This window comes from Sorex araneus, chromosome 1, assembly GCF_027595985.1.
Source record: "Sorex araneus isolate mSorAra2 chromosome 1, mSorAra2.pri, whole genome shotgun sequence".
Classification (NCBI taxonomy): domain Eukaryota; kingdom Metazoa; phylum Chordata; class Mammalia; order Eulipotyphla; family Soricidae; genus Sorex; species Sorex araneus.
Genome location: NC_073302.1, coordinates 42,778,302 through 42,798,912, shown reverse-complemented (window position 1 = coordinate 42,798,912; position 20,611 = coordinate 42,778,302). Strand labels below are relative to the sequence as shown.

Here is a 20,611-nt window from a genome sequence, read left to right as displayed (position 1 = left end):
AAATAAATTATATCTATTTAATGGATTGCTCACTCTAAAAAAATTCATAATACAATAAATTGGTTAAGAAATACTTTTGGATTAGGCCAAGATTACACTTAATTTTATTTCTCTTCAAGGTTTCTGTTAATGGAGAATATCTGTACTCTTTGAAAAATAGTCTCAGTAAACTAGTGTGCTGAAATCAATTCTGCTTTCAGCCTTCTATAAAACTGTCGTGGAGATTTAACAAATAAAACAAAATAATGATCGGCAAAGAGCAGCAGGATCAGCAGCTCAGTCAAACTAAAAATATTGAAGAATATTACCAGCCTGAAGAAAGCACCAACTTAATGATAATAATAAAAAGTTGCACTTGTTATTGTGTGTTGAGTTCTGTGGCTTCTTTTCAAGCTGTAAATTTCTGACTTCAGATTTTTTGAGTATTTGTAGATGAAACAAGAAGCATAAACTTAAATACTTCTCCTTGGAGAGAAATCAATAGTTACAGTTCACTCTTTTAAGTTGATAGTTTATACTCTAACAAAAGGGAAAGTCATATCAATATTTTAGCATAAGTGGTGTATTCATCTTTATATAGTCACTTGGCTGTAAGTGCCCTCTGTTGATAGTAAAATTGACTATGATGGTTTCCAAATAAAACTTCACAGTAAAAAAATAATGGGCCATTAACAGTAATTTAATGAGGAAATTTCTGCTTTCTAAACTTAGATTTTAATGATCAATTAATTGCACAAGAATCATCTATCTAAAATAGGAAATGCTACTACATTCATGATGGCAAATACATCTTTCCCAATTGCCTTTCATTTAACTCAGTGACAATTAAGAATTCTAATTACTGTTCACATTTTTAATCTGAAGTGATAGTTGAATAAAAATAAAGTAAAATCCACTCTATTTCAAAAGTTTAATCCTAATTACTACATGGCTATAATAAGAAAGTTGATTTAAATTACTTCATAAATATTATGGCCTGAATACCTACTAGCCTTAAAAAGTAGTAAACTGAAATCCGCTAAACTTGGATACACTTGAGGACATTATAATAAATGTAATAATTCACATAAAATAAAATATGGCGTGATTGTATTTATATGAGATATTTGAGATATTCACACTTATATAGGCAAAGATTATAGTAAAAGGTAAACAGACACCATGGGGTAAGGAAAATGGTAACAGTGTAGACACAATTATGTAAAGAATTTGTGTGCATTTTTTATAGCTATAAATAATATTGACTGCCTTGATATACCATAGGAGTCGCTTTTTTTTTTTTTCGAGCTTCCCACTTTGTGTTTTTGTTTTGTTTTGTTTTGTTTTGTTTTTAATTTTTTTATTGAATCACAAAGTGGAGGGTTACAAATTTCTCAGGATTATGTCAGTTATACAATATTCAAACACCCTTCCCTTCACCAGTGCCCATCTTCCATCACCAACCCCCCAGGTATATCTGCCGCTCCCTCCCACCTCCCTAGTCCCCACCCTTGTACGTGATAAGTTTCACTTCATTTACGCTTATCTCGATTACATTCCATGTTTCAACACACAACTCACTACCGTTGCTGGGGTTTCCCCCAAAAAAGAAAAAGACAGTCCTATTGCCAATGAGGCATTTGATAGTTCTCCATTGCTAAGAATATAGAGATATTAAGTCCTGCTGTTTGTTACATAACTTTTCTTTTTCCCCCTTGCCCCGCGCCACCGAGTTCACGCCTGTTTAGTAATCGCCACCCTGTCTGACAAAGGGAAAAAAACCGAAGAGGATGGTTATTTCCCGTCATCAGCCGGTGTGGGGCTCTGGCTTAGTTGATAGTCTAGTAGAGTGTCTGCAAGCAGTTTCTGGAACCAAAGGTCTTGCGCTGATATCGGCTCCGGCTCGAGATACCACCAGCGTCCCGCTGGTCCATGTACCTAATTTTTCCCCTTATTTCCCATTCCCACGCCACCAGGTCTGTTTGCTTAATGGACATCACACTATGTTTGACACCACGCCACGTTTCTTCCCGAGAAAGAAGGATATTTCTTCTCAGCCGGCGTGGGGATATAGCTTAGTTCAGTCTAGAGAGATGGCTACCATTTTGATTGCCTTCAATATTTCAACAAAATACTTACTATTCTTGTTAGGATCACCCACAAAAGTCCGACCCATTAAGAAGGAACCATTACATATTGCTGATACTAAGATGATACTAAACCAGCGGCCGCGCGGTTTTGGGTTTCTGTCTAAAGTCCAGGGAAAAAGTTGAAGGAGAGAGAGAGAGAGATTAAAAAAATAAAAAAAGAGAAACGCCGGGCCCCCGCACGGGGGACCTGGCGGAAACTCTCAAGTCACATACTGCAGGTTGCTGGTGGGCTGCTGGTGTCCAAAGCAGCTCCCTCCTCTTCGTCAGTCATTCTGGGGGTGCGGGCGCAGAGAAATGGGCCATAGGAGTCGCTTATATGCAAGCACATAGAATTTTTATATATCTTAAGTATGTGTTGTTCTTTGTACATGAATTACCACCTCAATAAAGCTTCTATAATAAATTAAAATTAGAAATGAAACACAAGCTTGTTATTACCTGGGAAAACATTTAAATGGTTTTCCTCATTAAGAGTATGCCTTTAGAGGTCATGAATTTTGTATTTAAGTGGATCGGCATGAAAAGTTTCATGCTGAGTGAAATGAGTCAGAAAGAGAGAGACAGACATAGAAAGATTGCACTCATCTATGGTATATAGAATAACAGAGTGGGAGACTAACTCCCAAGAATTGTAGAAATAAGTACCAGGAGGTTGACTCCATGGCTTGGAGGCTGGTCTCTCATTCTGGGGAAAGGGCAACTCAGAGAAGGGATCACCAACTATAATGTAGTCGAAGGCCATGTTGGGGAAGGGAGTTGCGGGCTGAATGAGGGCTAGAGACTGAGCACAGTGGCCACTCAACACCTTTATTGCAAACCACAACAGCTAATTAGAGAGAGAGAACAGAAGGGAATGCCCTGCCACAGTGGCAGGGTGGGGTGGGGGGGAGATGGGATCGGGGAGGGTGGGAGGGATGCTGGGTTTACTGGTGGTGGAGAATGGGCACTGGTGAAGGGATGGGTTCCCGAAATTTGTATGAGGGAAGCATAAGCACAAAAGTGTATAAATCTGTAAATGTGCAAAAAAAAAAAAAAAAGAAAGAAAGAAAGAAAGAAAGAAAGAAAGAAAGAAAGAAAGAAAGAAAGAAAGAAAGAAAGAAAGAAAGAAAGAAAGAAAGAAAGAAAGAAAGGGAAAGAGGCCGAGAAAATAAAAATAAAATGGAAAAAAAAAAAAAGAATGACCCTGAGGACAGATCCAGGAGTAAGCCCTGACCAGTGCTGGCTCCAATTAAAAAAAAATAGAGTGAAGGAAGTAAAACATTATACCAACAAACTAACAATTTGATAGGCATGAAAGGATATAAAATTATTCGGGGGAAGTATAAAATTAAATAGGATGTTTGTATTGTTTCAAAAAAAAGAGTATGCCTTTATAAATTTATTTTAATTATTAAATTTAATAATTTACTGGTTATTGTTTTTCAAAACTAGGTAGACATAATCTGAGAGCTTAAATTAAATCAATGCAGGATCTTGTCTTTTTCCCATATTTAGTCTTTTTTTTTTTAAGAAATATTTTATTGAATCACCGTGAAAAAAGAAAGAAAAAAAATATAAAGCTTTCAGGTTTAAGTCACAGTCAAATACTGATTAAACCCCTGTTCCACCACCAAGAACCCCAATACACCCCCCTCCCATCTCACCCCCCATCTAAGAGGCTAATGATATTCCCATTATTCTCTATATACCTTGAGTACATTCCATATTTCCATACAGAACTCACTATTATTGATTGGAAAATTTCCCCAACAATCAGGCCTGTTGAATAAGCATCATCTAATAATTTCTCTTCATTGCTGAGAGTGAAGACTTTGAGTTGCGGCCACGCGGTTTTGGGTTTCTAATATTTTATCTCAGTTCACAGTCAAAATGGATGGCTGCAAGAATCCACTCTGGTGCCAAAATGGGTTAGGAGACCTTAGGATCACAGTCTATAGGCGCGGAGGGTCTGCTTCTCGTGCCGCGGCTCCGGTTCCCCATATTTAATCTTAGAAGGTTGTAAGACAATTTTGTATCTTATTTTTAAAAACTTAGACATTATAATTTACAATAGTGTTAGTAGTGGGTGGAGGCACTGGTTTGGGTACACCCAGCTGTATTCAAGGCTTAGTCACTCCAGAACAGCGAAAATATTAATGTATTAGAATACAACGTCAGTTTCTATCTTTTTTTGAAGGGAGGATGGACTCATAAATGGTGCATAGGTCAAGAATATACCAGCACTAATGCTTGTTGCCACCTTGGTGGTGCTAGATGCCTCCAGGCCTGGTTTTGTTAATACTTGGGGGACCAGGTGAATTTGGGAGTCGAAACTGCTTTTCTGCTACTCAGTTCCTATCTCTTCTAATTAAATTATTCATTCTGGAGTGATAGCACAGCAGTAGGGCGTTCGCCTTTCACGTGACCGACCAGTGTTCGATTCCTTTGCCCCTCTCGGAGACCCCGAAAGCTACCGAGAGTATCGAGCCCTCACCGCAGAACCTGGCAAGCTACCCGTGGCGTATTTGATATGCCAAAAACAGTAACAATAAGTCTCTCAATGAGAGACATTACTGGTGCCTGCTCAAACAATTCGATGAGCAACGGGATGACAGTGGCAGTGACAGTGATTCTGTACTTTAAGTCATTTTGGAATTAACTGGTATCTGAATAACCCAACACTCATATGACTCAATAGAAAAAAATTACTTTGTTTTGTAAATTTTATACTACATTTGATCTTAGCCAAAAGGCTGAGAAGAGATATGTAAATTTTATAAAACAGGAGTTTCATTTCTGACCATTTTACTTGTTTGCCCTTTTAACTCCAAAATAAGACAATGATATTTTTGTTCACTCAACTTTGATTTAATATTTACTCAATACTATTCTAGATATATGCCCCACATCTTGTATCTCAAAGGACACTTGTATTTTTATCGTTTTCTATCCTAGAGAACAAGAAGTGAAACTAACTGTACCTCAAAGTGTGTCAGAATGTTGATAATTCCTTTGGATATTTATCTAAATATGACCTGCATGCATATGCATTAATTTTGGAGGTTATTATTTTTAACTTCATATCAGGAAGATAAGATTTAATGAGATCAAAAGTAAACTATAAACTACTGCATTTTGACCCTCAGCGAAGAACATTTCAGAAATGATATTTCCAAATGCAAAAATTTAATGAGTTGTTTATATTAATGAATCCTTATGTAAGGAAAAAGATAAAAACCCAAAGGGTATATTCATCTCTTACTACCTTTTAAGTCTGATTTCTTTTTTTTTTCTAAGTTAACCTAATTTTATTTTAGGCTACTCTCTCTCTCAACCTTTTACTTTGAACCTGTGTTTATCACAGAGGTTAAAATAGGTCCTGTAAGTAGCATTAGGTTAGGTTTTATTTCCTGATCCATCAGGCTATTCTTTTTGACTGGTGAGTTCAAGCCTTTGCAATTTAGAGTGATTGTTAATATAAAGAAATTTATTGTCATTTCCTATAAAGACATTTTTGAAGTTCTACTAGTGTTTCTTTGACCCTAGCTTATTTTTATCTTCTAAAAATTTGTTATCTTCATGTTTCCCAGTTTCTTTTTGCCTAAGTATTATGTCTTCAGGTTACCATGACATTTGCTTCAAAAGTACTGTGACTTGTAAGGTCAGATTCTTCTGAAGAGTCTAGATTTGGTATGTGCAAGTGAAATATGACTTTTCTCTTTCCTTTATGTCCTTTGCATAGTTTTAGAGAAATGTCCTTTTTGTATAGACACAGGAAGACCATTAATGCTATTCTTTTGTACCTTGGGAGTTAATTCACTGAATAATATTTATTCGTAGGCATCTATCATATTTACTTGACTTAAGCCTCAGTTGCCCTTAGTTCTTAACACCTCGAAAGGAAGGTCCCAGCGAGAAACTTGGGCGGACCCACGGCAAATTTTAAGCTACTCAGGCATCAAAAAGGAACAAGATGCAAGTTACCCTGGCATTGAAAGGGGACAGGACAAATGCTATAAAACATATGATAAGTTAATAGCACAGTCTTGGACAAACTCTGTCATGACCCAAAAAGAAGTAACTGGATAAGGACCCTGCTGGGTTTAGTGAATTGAGAACTATAGTATTGGATATATAGCAATATGGCCCCAGGAGAGCCACCCTTTAAGCTAAATATATCTCTTACTGTGTCCATATAAAATAACTAGAAATATTAGTATAAGGTAAATTTAAGATCTGTATTTAAAATGATTTGGACTAAGGAAAGGAGAAATACACCGTTGGATGGAATTCTGCTCTTGGTGGGATCTCAAAACAGGATGAGATTTTGTCCTAGAAGAACTTCTTCTGAAGGAAGGGCTTGACATCTGTTCATTGTACAACCACAGCTATGTGTATTGCTACCCCCAACCCTCCATGATTTCTCTATGACTAACTATGTGAGACTCAAATAAAGAATGAATGATTACCAACTAGCCTGGTGGCCCATTCCCTCCCTTATACACTCATCAACATGGGCCAACAAGGGTGGGGAGACAGCTGTTGGCCATCGAACACAGGTGTCACATACCCACACTTTGAACTCACAGAATGTTTGTAAAACAGATCATATGCTAGCCCACAAGAGTTTCAATAAAGTTATCATCATCATCATCATCATCATCATCATCATCATTATCATCCTGTTGATTGTCAAATTTCTCGAGTAGTCTCAGTAACATCTCCATTTGTCTAAGCCCTGAGATTTTAGTAATGATGGCTGAAATTTTATCAGGTACCTTTACAGGTATAAAAGTAGAATTAATTATAAAAGAAGTCTGGAGAAACTCAAACTGTTGACATGAAACACATGGTTGGTTAAACGCATTATTGATCACTGTTGGTTCAAGGGAGAAATTCAGATATTCCTAGAAATAAGTAAAAGATAAAGATCACATTATCATATCAAAAAATAAAGAGAAATCTTTTTAAAAGACTCAATATTTATCATTGAAATATTCTGGCCTATCATGAGCATAACTGTATCTAAGACAACAATAAACATTTGATTTACAACAATCTAGTTTCTTAATAAATTAATTGTATGATCTGGGTATAAAATGACTCCCTAGTAAGGACCTATAGTGATACTCTGCATCTTATTAAAAGAAAAATGTTTTAAATTATTATACCTAGTCTATTTTAAGCATAGTGGACAAAAAACATAAAAACAAAAAAATTAATTTGTACACTTAAGTTTATTTTATTACTATTCACACTAGCCATTATCAGCAAACAACCAAACTGTCCAGCAACATATAACTGTATAAAGAAGATGAAGTAAGTATATTATAATTCAATACAATTCAAGTATAAGAAAACATAAAATTTTACACTTTTTGTTTTGTGACAGCATAGATGAGTCTTGAGGTTGGCATGTTTATCAAATGTCAGAGGGAAAAGGACAATAATAAGTTATTCTTACTCATTTGTAACATGTAAAGAAACATATCAACGAAATCTCTAATGAATTGCACAAGTCTAATTAGACAAACTTTTAAACTCTAATGACAGAACTGATGTCACCAAGCAATATATATGCCCCGTGAAAGAGGTAAATGAAGACTTGCACTATTGTGGTTAGGGAGTGTCTTATAACATTTTACCCCTAAAATTCATAAACATTTACACCCTTGTAATCCACTGTTATCTAAAAGATAAAACTAAGTGATTCATTATACAATGTAAAGACAGAAAATGCAGATTTCAGATCCCTGTTCATGACAGTTGAGGGGTCCCAAGAATCTAACCCATGACTTGAAATATGTGAGTGATGTACTCTACTACTGACCTATATCCTTTGCGTCTTCAAATTTTATGCTTGCATAAACAAAGCACGTCCTGGCACAGTTTTCTGTGTATGTTTCTATGTTTCTCATTCCTTTATTATCTCAGTATATCAGTTGATTCTCTCATTTTTTTAAATTTTTCTAATACAACTGCATAGTGAAAGCAAACATAATATGATATAGCACCACAAACAATACCAAAGTACTTAATGTGTTAAGCTACTGATCATTACAATTGACTTCTCTCTGATTTCTTAATTGTATTTTAGTAATCAAAATTAAAGAAGAAAATGTTAATTTTTCATAAGAACAAATTATCAAATTATAATATAAGACTAAAGTTGTCAAATATATATGTTATCAAATTATCAAATATGGTTTCAAAGTACATCCCTGCCTTTTCCATGTTATACAAAATAAATTGTTTTTCCCCCAGATATTTCTAATTGTATAGGAATCTCACTAATTTGAAATTTCAAGCAACTATTTGGCTTATGATTAGAACAGCAGGGAGTTGGTCTTTGGCTAAAACAAAAAAATAATTGGAGTATAACAAAGTAGGTTACTGTTAATAAAACTGAAAGAAAAAAATTATAAAGTCAGATAGGAGAGAAGCTTCAGTGGGCTACAGTGAATTATTTGAGTGCAAGAGACCCAGGTTTAATTCCCCGCACTGCAGGGTTCCTTGAGTACTGCCAGGACTGACACCTGAGTATCAAACCACGAGTAACTTCTGAACATTCAAGTGTAATCCCAACACAAACACTAAACTAAAAATTAAATTTAGTCCAAAATACAAACTCTAAATTGTAAATAATTACAATCCTAAAGAGAAATGCAGAAGTTTATTAACAGGAATCATAACTATATAGCTAATGCCATAGACAAATTCAAATCTGTGTGGTAATTTAGTATATTAACGCGTTCTGCTTTTTTGTCATATTCATCCAATTTATTTCTCCAAAATCTAGTTCTCTAAAATATATCAGAACTATATAATATAGTAAATCTGGTTCCCAGTAAATATTAATGATAATTTGGAGGAGTGCTTTGAGATATGCTTTTTGTTATATTATTAGGTATTTTCAATAAAAATCATCATCATCATCATCATCATCATCATCATCCCGTTGATCATTGAATTTCTCGAGTGGTCTCAGTAATGTCTTCATTTGTCCAAGCCCTGAGATTTTAGATGCCTCTCTCTACTCGTCCTTCCAATGATGCTGTACTGGAGGCTCTTTCAGGGTCAGAGGAACGAGACCTAGCTTGTTATTGATTTTGGCATATTAATACACCATAGGTACCTTTCGAGGCTCTCCCATGGGGGCAGGACACTCCCAGTACTTTGCCAAGGTTCTCCCAGAGGAAAGAGTAGGTTGTAAGATAGTGTACAGCCACAAAGTGGTCACGTGCTTTTGGGAGCTTGCTTTTAAGTCTCTGGATGCTGGCCGTTGACAGGATTGCACGCCCTGGGGGCAGTCCCTGGGTGTGACCACCTAGCTACTGGGAGATGGGAAATCTGGGAGGACAAGCCCAGTCCAGATCTGAACAGCCTTGGAGGTTTCAGCCCCAGCTTCCACACCGGGTTCCTCTGCCGGTTCCTTCATGCGTGAGGCTTGTCCGAACAATAAAAATATATGTATATATATTATATTATCTATATACCATGTTAATCAAATCTAAACATTTCTCTGTACCAATTAACAAAAACATGGCAGTACTTTGATGAAACATGATCTTATCTGAAAAATTAGCCTCTCTAAAAATGTCTCTTAATATTTAAAAAATGTAGACATACTAACAAACCAGTTTCAGTAACTTCATGTCATTTTAGATAATGAGCTATAATTATATCCATTCATCTCTTTCAGCATAGCCCATATTCTCAACCATCCAAAATTAAAAATCATATTTTGAGTAGCATTTGTGAGATATATGCAGCAGAAAACATAGCCTGCTGAGTTTTCCCATTTTTAAACTTCAATTCTAACACAAACCATTCCATAGAGACTTACAAAAAAAATGCTTAGTCTAACCACCCATATTAATAAAAACAGAACTAAATATAAAGAGGAGACAAAGGAATTAACACCAGTTAATAAAAAAATAATAAAAAAAACTAATGCAACTGAAGTAAAAAGTCTAAAGAAGATTTTAAAGTTGCAGTCTGAATGACATACAATCAGAGTAGTAATTGTTGAACAAATGAGAACTATGCACGAGTATTGAGTATATAAAAGAATTCTAAATGGAAACCACCATCATATTATATATATAATACAATCATTTACAGAAAAAATGAAGCAGAGAGTTTCTATAGAAACAGAAAACTACTAGTAGCAGAGATAAAGCAGAGAACAGAATCAGTGAGTTGAAGACAGTATAATGGAATCCAGCTAAAAGGCCTACAGAAAAGAAAATTAAAAAGATGAAACTAACCTAATAAGCTTGAGAGACACTAAAAGTAATATCATTTGTATTGTAGAGTTCTAGAAAAAAAGAGTGACTAAGATAAGAATTCTTATTTGGAAAAAAAGAGTAACAAAGAACTTCCTCAAACTGAAAAGAGTTAATCTAGATCCAGAAGTTTAAAGAGTACCAAACAAAATAAACCACAAAGAACAATCAATACAAATCATAATTAAGTGACAAAAGTTAAAGAATATTAAGAACGCTATATAAGATCATGCATTCTTATATAATTACTCTAATAGGCCCTTCAACAGATTTCTCAGCACAACTCTTACTGGCTATAAGGAAATGGCAGAAAGGAATGGGATAGTGCTAGAAAAATGTAACCTCCGAAAAAGAATAGTCTGCCTAGCATAACTGTCTTTCAGTATTAAAGAAAGTGTGTCTTTACAGAGATTAAAGAATTCATCTCTCAAAGAGGTCTTGCAATAAATAATATTAGAACTTTTATAAAATAAAAAGTGACTCAATTTAGAAACAGTAAGACACAGAGGAATAAAAGTAGGAAAAGAGAAAAAAATATAAAATGTTAAAATGAACTGAACTTGCTTGCAATTTAAAATTGGCTAAAATCTGCCCCCAAATAACCATTTTTGGGTCATTTTTCAGTCAGTTATTCATAACAAGTGATACAAAAATTATTTAGCAGACATGGGTGATGGAGGTAACTTGAATTAACGGCATAATGATGGTGGGAAGGTATAATGGTGGTGGGATTAGTGCTGAAACATTGAATGTAATCAATTACTGTGAACAACTCTGAAAATAAAAATTAAAAAATAATTAAATAGGTTAAAAACAGGTCTATGCTAAAACTCAGCAAAAATATTTAGAAGTATAGCTGGTAGTTATTATAGAATGAGAAAAACTAACTTAAAATAAATACAAAAACATACAGAGTACAACTAAAAATTGGCAAAACACCTTTGTATGTCAATATTTTTTCAGGGTTTGTTGCCTGCATTTAATAATCAAAAATCACAGAGTGGTAGTATGATCAAGAAAAAACAACTTAACTTTAGTTTATCTTCAGGAAATATATTCCAATTCCAAAGGTAAACAGAGGATCAATGCCAAAAAACAATTTATTAGTACTAATAAATTATACTAATTAGAATTTAAGTTAAAAAGTTAACAAGTATCAGGAATAATGGACTTTATATGGTTGTTGAGGTATCACTTCATCAAAAACATAGAGCAGGAGCCAGAGTGACAGTACAGTGGGGAGGGCATTTGCCTTGCATTCTGCCAATCTGGGTTCAATCCCCAGCATCCCATATGATTCCCCCAGCACCACTAGGAGAAATTTCTGAGTGTAGAGCCAGGAGTAACCCCTGAACATTGCCAGGTGTGACTCCCCCCAAAAATAAAGAACCCCAGAGAATAAACATTAATAAATATGCACCTTAGAAGCATTAAAATATCTAAAGCTACTTAATTAACTAGCCTTCAATAATCTACTTAACTCAATGAATTGATCAATCAGACAAAAGAAAGCAAAAGGAAACAGTGAAAAGGCAGCTTTAAAGGAAGAATTGGGCCAAATGGGCTAAATAGGTATCTTTAACTCAAAATGTAAGTAGACTTTTTTCAATGAGCATATATGTAGTTCTCAAGGATAGGTCACACATTGGAACACCAAAAACATGTCAGTAAATTCATAATAGCAGAAGTCATGCTAAATATATTTTCTTGAAATCATGCTATATATATTTTCTAGTCATACTGGTATAAATCAGCATTTAAAAAAATGGGGAAACACTAACAATCTACTGACTGTTAAGCCAATGAGAATTTTAAAATATACCTATAGAAAATCGAAGTGAACCAAACACTTTCAGAACTTATGGAATAGAACAATAGAGGTACTCAGAAGGATGGTCATGCACCTACATAGACTAGACAAATACCCAATAAGTAACTAAGCCTAATACCTAAAGGTTTGAGAAAAAAAAGAAATAAATAGTATTAAAGTATAAGTAAACAAAATAGGTATCAAAACATTAATACAACATGTAAAAGAAACTAAGAGCAGATCCTTTTTTTGTTTTTGTTTTGTTTTGGTGTATATAGGGGTTTGGTATTTAATTACCAGGAGCTACTTATTCTGAATGTACAGGTTATTCCTGGTAGCTTTAAGGGGATCATATGTGGTGTAGACAATCAAACCAGCTAGCTGCATGCAAGTCAAGTGCCTTAACCTCTGTGTTATTTCTCTGGACCAAGAAGTGTTTTTTTTAATTATTAATAAAATTGTAAATCTTAATTAAGTAGAAAAATTAACAAAATAATTGAATCAAATTAGAAATAAGAAAGTTGGTAATAGATACTAGAGAAATACAAAGGATCAGAAAAGTCTACTCTGATCACCTGTTTTCCATTAAGTTAGATAGTTTGTGACAGTTGGGTAAATTCTTAGCATCATACAACCATTTAAGACTCAATGAGGAGAAAATTAGAAGACTTAAATAAATGACTTATGAGTAAATAAGTTAAAACTGCAATAAAAAGTGTCTCCAAAAGTGTCTCAATATTTGTTTCCCAAGTGAGCTCTACAAAAAAACTCAGAGATTATGTGATACACTTTCCAAAATATCCCCAAAGAGGGAATAATCAAATACATATTGTATTAAGTCAACTATTATCAACAACATCAATCACTATCACTGTCATCCATTGCTCATCGATTTGCTGGAGCGGGCATCAGGAACGTCTGAGACTTGTTGGTACTGTTTTTGGCATATTCAATATGCCACAGGCAGCTTGCCAGGCTCTGCTGTGCAGGCTAGATACTCTTGGTAGCTTGCCGGGCTCACAGAGAGGGACGGAGGAATCGAACATGAGTCGGCTGCATGAAAGGCAAATGCCCTAAATGCTGTGTTAATGCTCCAGCCCCAAAACATCATGTTACAAAAATGAAATCTACAGACCAATATCCCTATAAACTGAGTTGTAAAAATTCTCAACAAACTAGATAATAGAATTTAATAAAACTTTAACAAGATTTTACATCATTACCAAGTGGGAATTATTTACACAGGGATTGTTTAATATGTATAAATCAATGAATTTGATTAATTTTGCCAAAATTGGAAAATAAAATTCATTAGATCTTTCAAAATATGTAGAACATGAATTTGACAATATTTAACATTCATTTGTGATAAACATTCTCAACAAAATCAAAAGATAAGGATTAAATCATAATAAAGTCCACAAAAATTAAAAACTCACAAGCAACTGATTATCAGAATGGAAGCATTTCTTTCTTGGAATAAAGCACAATACAAACATATCCACTCTTAGTCTTCAATGTAGCATTTAAAGTCCTAAGTAGAGCAATTATTTAAAAGTAAAAATGATCCAAATTAGAAAATATAAAATGATCATTATTTGAGGATGACAAGATCTATCCACTAAAATAGATCTCTTGGTTTTGACTGCAGAATTAAAGTTACCTAAGGAATCAGGATGGTGGAGAATAAAGAGCAAAGGAAGCCCCACGGAATGTGGTGAAGGGTTATTGGCACCTATCTTAAAACATATATAGTATGCTCAATACTACCTCAATAAATGTCAACACTATCAATGCTATGTTCAAAAAGCGTAAATAAAAATGAAATTAATCTATCATTTATATGTTCAGCAACCTCTAACAATGATTTCACCTTGACATTACAACCTGCTCCCTTTGTACTGTGGAAAGACTTTATTTCTTGGGACAGAGAGATAGTGGACTGGGTGGGATATTCATCTTAGTCAAAGCTGATCCAGATTCTCAACCAACACTACAAATGACCTCCTAGGACCTGTCAGGAGTGATCCCAGGCAGAGGCAGAAGTAAGCCCAAGTCAAAAATTTATTGATAAACATAAAATGGATTATTCTTAATTTAAATGAAAGTATAAAGAAATGAATAAAATATTCCCTTTAATTACCTAGATCTCACAATTATGTGAAGAGGTAGGTCTATCTGTTTCACAGATAAGAGATTGTTATTGGATATTCCAATTGCACCTAGGCAGTAAGTGATAGAGATAAAATTCAAGCATAGCACTGTAGCACTGTCATCTCGTTGTTCATCAATTTGCTCGAGCAGGCACCAGTAATGTCTCCATTGTGAGACTTGTTGTTACTGTTTTTGGCATATTGAATATGCCATGGGTATCTTGCCAGGCTCTGCCATGCGGGCGGGATACTTTCAGTAGCTTGCCAGGCTCTCTGAGACGGGAAGGGCAGAGGAATCGAACCTGGGTTGGCCTCGTGCAAGGCAAAGTCCCTACCTGCTGTGTTTTTGCTCCAGCAGACATGTTAAAATAATAGTGAAATAGCATTTGATAAAATTAAGGACTAATAGTATTTTTTAAAATAACATTATTTCAGGTCATGATTGATCACTAGTACAAAATATAGCTTTTATCAGTGTATGCAGTCTCTGGAGTCTCTTTGTCGTTATAGGGAGATCTGGATCCACGCCCTAACAATGAGATACTAAGTTTAAGCCAACAGTTGATTATCCATGTTTGTTAAATCAACACAGATATAAAACAGACTCTCAAGGAACTAAAATTAGGTAATGGTGCATTTGAAAATTCCCTTAGTCCCCTCAATAAAACATTTTGAGTATACTTTTATGTATTAATGTATATCTCCTTTACAAATTGCAGTGATTTAAAAGCCATGCTTTCATTTACCTATATACCTATATTTATCACATTATTTTCTAAAAAAATATTCCACACATAAAAAATGCTTTTTGAAGAAAAATGATCAACTGTAAAAATATAAAGCACGCCAAGGGGCGTGTGCACTTGAGGGCTCTCCGGGCAGCTCTGTCTCACCACCCGAGTTCGGTGCTCTGGAACCACTGTGTATGGGCTGGATCGGGATAGCCGGTGGTCAAGGACAGGCGAAGGAAGAACGAGGACCAAGCTGGTTGCTGATTAGTTACCATTTATTCAATCTTCCATCTTTCTCATCTCCTGCACTCCCAGCTCCGTCCTCTCTCTGGATCTGCTCCAGCCTCTCTCCCACCTTGCCCTCTAGGCTACACCCAGCCAGGTAGCAAAATCAACATAAGAAAGCCCTTCCTGAGGGCAGAGCATTCCAAAGCCCTTCCTGACTCTTAAGGTTTTTTCCTTTTCTTAGCCCAAACACTTATTAACATCTTAATACTAGTTATTTTTGTATGGACATAGCAAGAGATACATTGAGGCTTGCAAGGCAGCTCTCCTGGCAACATCTTGCCACAGACTCAGGCTACAGCACTCAGGCTAGATTAATCATTCCTCACCCTAGCAGGGTCCAAATCTAGTTATTACTGTTTGGATCATGACAATATTTGTCCACGATCAAGCTCTTAACTTATAGTTAAGCATTAGGCACTTTGGCCAGGCCCATCTCGATGCCAGGGTAGCACACAACTTACCGCTTGCCCTGGGTCCGTCTCGTCCCTCGTCAGGCCCCTGCTTTTGCAGGTGCTAGGAAGTAAGGGCAGCTGAGGCTTAGATGGAGAGAACAGATGCCCAGGAGGAAAATATCATGTAGAGTCAAATGACTCCCAGGTTACAAAAGTATAACATTTGCTAAGTCTTTCTGTGTCTATACAAAAAGGACATTGCTCTGAATAAACTATGCAAAGGACTCAAGAAGAGAAAAACAATATTTACAAGTCAACAGAACACTAAAAAAAAACCCTACAAATCAACAAAGAGGAATGGGAACACCATAATGGGAGTAACCCAATAAACCTAAACTACCTGAGGCTATGTTATCCTACAATCAACTTTTGAAAGAATGATCAGCAGAAGCAGAGAAATATCAATTCAAATTATGCTAAATAAATAAAAGTAATAATGATAGAGGTTAATTTAAATTAATGTAAATATATTTGTGTAATTTCCCCTGCACTTGGGTTGTATAAGCCCTTCACTTGGGGAATACATGTGGACAGATGTTCGAGGGCTCTCTCTCACCCCGAATTCAGCGCTCTTGAGCCACTTCTCCACCCAGGATGGCTATTGCCTCGGACAGACGAAGGAAAAAGAAGGGCCAAGCTGGTTGCTGATTGCTTGCCATTTATTCAATCTCTCATCTCTCCCAGATCTCTCCAATCCCCCCCTTTTCTCTGTCTATCTATCTGTCTAACCGCACAATCATTTCTTCCTGCTGTATCCATCTCCCCCCTCTCTCTCTTTCTCTCCTCTCTCTCTCTCTCCCTCTCATCTCTCCTTCTCCTTCAATCTTCCTCTTTCTCCCCGCACTGATCTTCTCTTATCCTCTCACCACATCTCCCCAACCATGCCTCCCCACAAGAAGAGTGATCAAAAATGTTTTTCCAGGGACTGGAGCAATAGCACAGCGGGTAGGCATTTGCCTTGCATGCGGCTGACCTGTGTTTGATTCCCAACATCCCATATGGTCCCTTGAGCACCGCCAGGGGTAACTCTTGAATGTAGAGCCAGGAGTAACCCCTGTGCATCGCTGGGTGTGACCCAAAAGGAAAAATAATGTTTTTCCAGTCTTTCTGACCATCTTTAACCCACAAGGGCAAAAAAAAAGCCCTTAAGGTGTGTTTCTCCTCTCCATAGACCTGCAACTTGATTAACTTTTAATTCTCCTTCCTAATATTTACTATTCTGTATGGGCACAGTAATAGACACATTTAGTGTTGTAGGATGACTCTCCTGGGGACACACTCAGACTACAGTGCTCAGGGCAGATTAATCATTCCTAACCCCAGCAAGGTCCAAGTCTAGTTATTACTTTTTGGATCATGACAGAATTTGTCCATTACCAAGCTCATAACTTATAGCTTAGCATTAGGGCACTTTGGCAAGGCCCATCTTGATGCCAGGGTATAACCCACCACTTGCCCTGGGTCCATCCAGTCCCTCATCCGGTCCCTGTTTTGGGGGATCTAGGAAGTAAGGGCAACTGAGGCGTAAGTGGAGAGAGTAGATGTCCTGAAGGTTGTCTGGAGTAGATTGTCTGGAGTCAATCAACTCCCAAGCCACAGGTTTGTCTTTTTAACTGTCTTCCTTATCCATACATAAAAGCAATTGCTCTGAAACAGATAACCAAGCAAAGGACATTAAGAAGAAGAAAAAGACAATATTTACAAGTCAGAGTCTGATCAGGAGATAAAGGTAATTGACAGGTTGAGGGGCAATCAACAAACACTAGCTCCCAGCGGCCAGGGAGGAAGGGCAAACCAACGTTATCCTACAGTGGGGAAAGTCTATCTCCTGTGAAGCAGCCGCACTGCTACCGGCCCAATACCACGGCACTGTGTGAGATCCAGCGCTACCAGAAGTCCACCGAGCTGCTTATCCGCAAGTTTCTATACCAGCAGCTGGTGAGCGAGAAGGCACAGGACTTCAGGTCCAACCTGTGCTCCCGGAGCTCTGCCGTCATGGCGCTGCAGGAGAAGTGTGAGGCCTACCTGTTGGGGCTCTTCAAGGATACCAACTTTTGCACCATTCACGCCAAGCACATTACTATTCTGCCCAAGGACATCCAGCTGGTGTGCAGAATTTTCGGAGAGAGGGCATAAAGTTTGCGATGCTAAAATCTCAGAGCTGAGACAAATGGAGATTCTGCTGATGCCCGCTCAAGTAAATCAATGATTAACAGGATGACAGAGCTACAGTGCTATTAACAGGAATGAATGTTTGTAATGTCAGACAATACATATGTATGTCTGTATGTATTTATGTATGCATAAATAGATTTTTATATATGAGTATTATATGAATTCTGGCCCTCGAGAATAAAGAAGATATATGCATTTAGGATTTGTTTGGGAATTATGGTAGAGCAAAGAACTATAATATTAGCATGACCATACTTAAAAATATTGTTAATAGCCACATATATTTGAATTCTAAAGTCACAGATAAAAATAAAAGAACATCTTAATTATTTTTAATAGGTAACAAGGTTACAATTATGTTAATGTTTATGGTATTAGTGTATAAATTTACTGCTGGGATCAAAGGTAGGAGAGTGGATGAAACTCTTGCCTTGCACTGTGCCCATTTGCATTCAATTCTTCAATAGTCCCATGGGACCGTTGAAATCCTGTGGGTATACTCTCCTCAAAAAAAGGAGGACAACAATAACAAAAATTACTGTATCCTGCCACAACAAAAGAGCCCAACACCCTCTAACACTTTTAGTCTATCTATCTACACTCCCATATTTGCTCCAAGGCTCAGCAATATGAATTCTGTGATCCTTATCCATGATTCCACACCGTCAAACTACATGCCTTCTTTGGGGAAATATCTGTTCATCAGTTCTCTTTATTTACTTTGTTGCTGAGCTTGCAACTACTTTGATATCAAGGAAATCAATCTTTAATCCAGTATAGCGTACAAACATTCTCTCCATTCAGTGGGGTGCCTTTTAAATTCAGCCAGCAATTTTTTTTTCATGCAAACAATTTTAATTTGGTTTAATCCCATTTGTGAAAAGCTCTTGATGCTGGATTCTGAAAAGTTATTCTATTATTTTATGCCTATTCAATGCCAAGATAGGACTGAGAAGGTTGCCAGAAGAACTCCACATGAAACCCATGGCCTAGACTGGAACGAACAATGTGAGAGACTGTCTGAGTTCATCATGTCGACCAAGACTATCCATGGTAACTCACAGTTCCAGAAGGCCAAATCAAAATGTTGGACATGGGGGAGTCTCCCGGTGGACAGTTCCACAATGAAATTGACCACATCATATTCAATCAACGATTTTGCCTGACCTATGTCACTGTTGTACCAAAATTCCAAATGGGATCGGACCACTGTCACCTTTGTGCAAAATTATACTTCACAGAGGAGAGAGAAAGGACTGCAAAGTTTAGGTGTAAGAAGAGAACTCCCAGAGTGACCACCAACTTGGAGCTCTTTGCACTATTGTGCCAATGTTGAAGGATGCTGTCATTGACAACATTGATGAGGAATACAATCGACTGGTACAGCACCTCAATAACTGTGCACGTTGGCCAATGAGGCAGAAGCTGGAAAATGTATTCGTAATGTTCGCCTGACCTTCGCCAACTACAAGACCAAGATGACTGCCCTCCAACATCCTGATGGATCTGTCAAATCTTCCAGAAAGGCAATGGAGAGGATTATTCACAACTTTTACTCAGATCTCTTCAACAGCCAGATCCACCTGCACACATACCAAATTCTGCAGGATTGATATGTCATTCCCAACATCCTCCCTTCTGAAATATGACATGCCATTTCATCAGTATCATGTTTCACTCAAGTGAGAGAAGGAATTCGGAGTTCCAACCTCCGTTGACGGTCAAGAATCAGGGATGCTTTCTTGTTTGCCAAGGCATCAAAGATCAGATGGGCCAGACACGTAATGCGATTTAGAGACGACCGCTGGAAAAAAGCTGTTACAGACTGGATTCCACGGGATATCAAAGGACCGCGTGGCCACCTACTTATGACATGGTCAGACTTCGTCAAAACCCTGAATGAAAGGTTTGAGGCTCTCTGTGTTCCTGGAGCAAGTAAATACCATTGGACTACACTAGCACGCACCAGGGATCAATGAATATGTTACTGGCGCCCACTCAAGCCCATTGAAGTTGAACAGGATGACAAATGATACAAGTGAAGTGATTTGTTTTTTCAGCCTCCATATAATTGTCCATAAACACTAAGCCAGATGGCACTTCCACAAAGAGTGAAAAAGGGTATTTTTTACACAGTGTTTCCACCAACACTGCTTACTTACAACCTTTTTGATGTATTCCAGCCTCATTGGTGTGAGTTAATATCTCATTGCCCTTTTGATTTACATTTCCCTAATAATAAGTGACCATGAATATTTTTCCATAAGTCTGTTGGCCATATAAATTTCCTCTTGATGAAATATTTATTCATCTCCCCCCTCCCCATTTTTGGATGGGATTATTCGGTTTTACGTTATACCATAGTGAGCTGGTAGGGCATTTGACTTGCATGTGGCTGATCCGGGTTTCATTCCTTTGTCCCCCTAGGAGAGCCCGGCAAGCTACCAAGAGTATCCTGCCCGCACGGCAGAGCCTGGCAAGCTACCAGTGGTGTATTCGATCTGCCACAAACTGTAACAATAAGTCTCACAATGGAGATGTTACTGGTGCACTTTCTAACACATCAATGAACAACAGGACAACAGTGCTATAGTGCAGTGCTAGTC

The 20,611-nt window shown here is 36.9% G+C and overlaps 1 protein-coding gene across 1 annotated transcript in view; it reads left to right on the top strand.

Moving 5' to 3' along the window:
• LOC101555946 (uncharacterized) overlaps nucleotides 1-17,966 on the top strand; it is a 102,229-nt gene extending 84,263 nt beyond the window's left edge. The window contains exon 2 of the mRNA XM_055125396.1: nucleotides 17,667-17,966. Within this exon, the coding sequence (XP_054981371.1) occupies nucleotides 17,667-17,966 (300 nt within the window). The remainder of the gene's footprint in view (nucleotides 1-17,666) is intronic.
• Nucleotides 17,967-20,611: the final 2,645 nt, after the last annotated feature.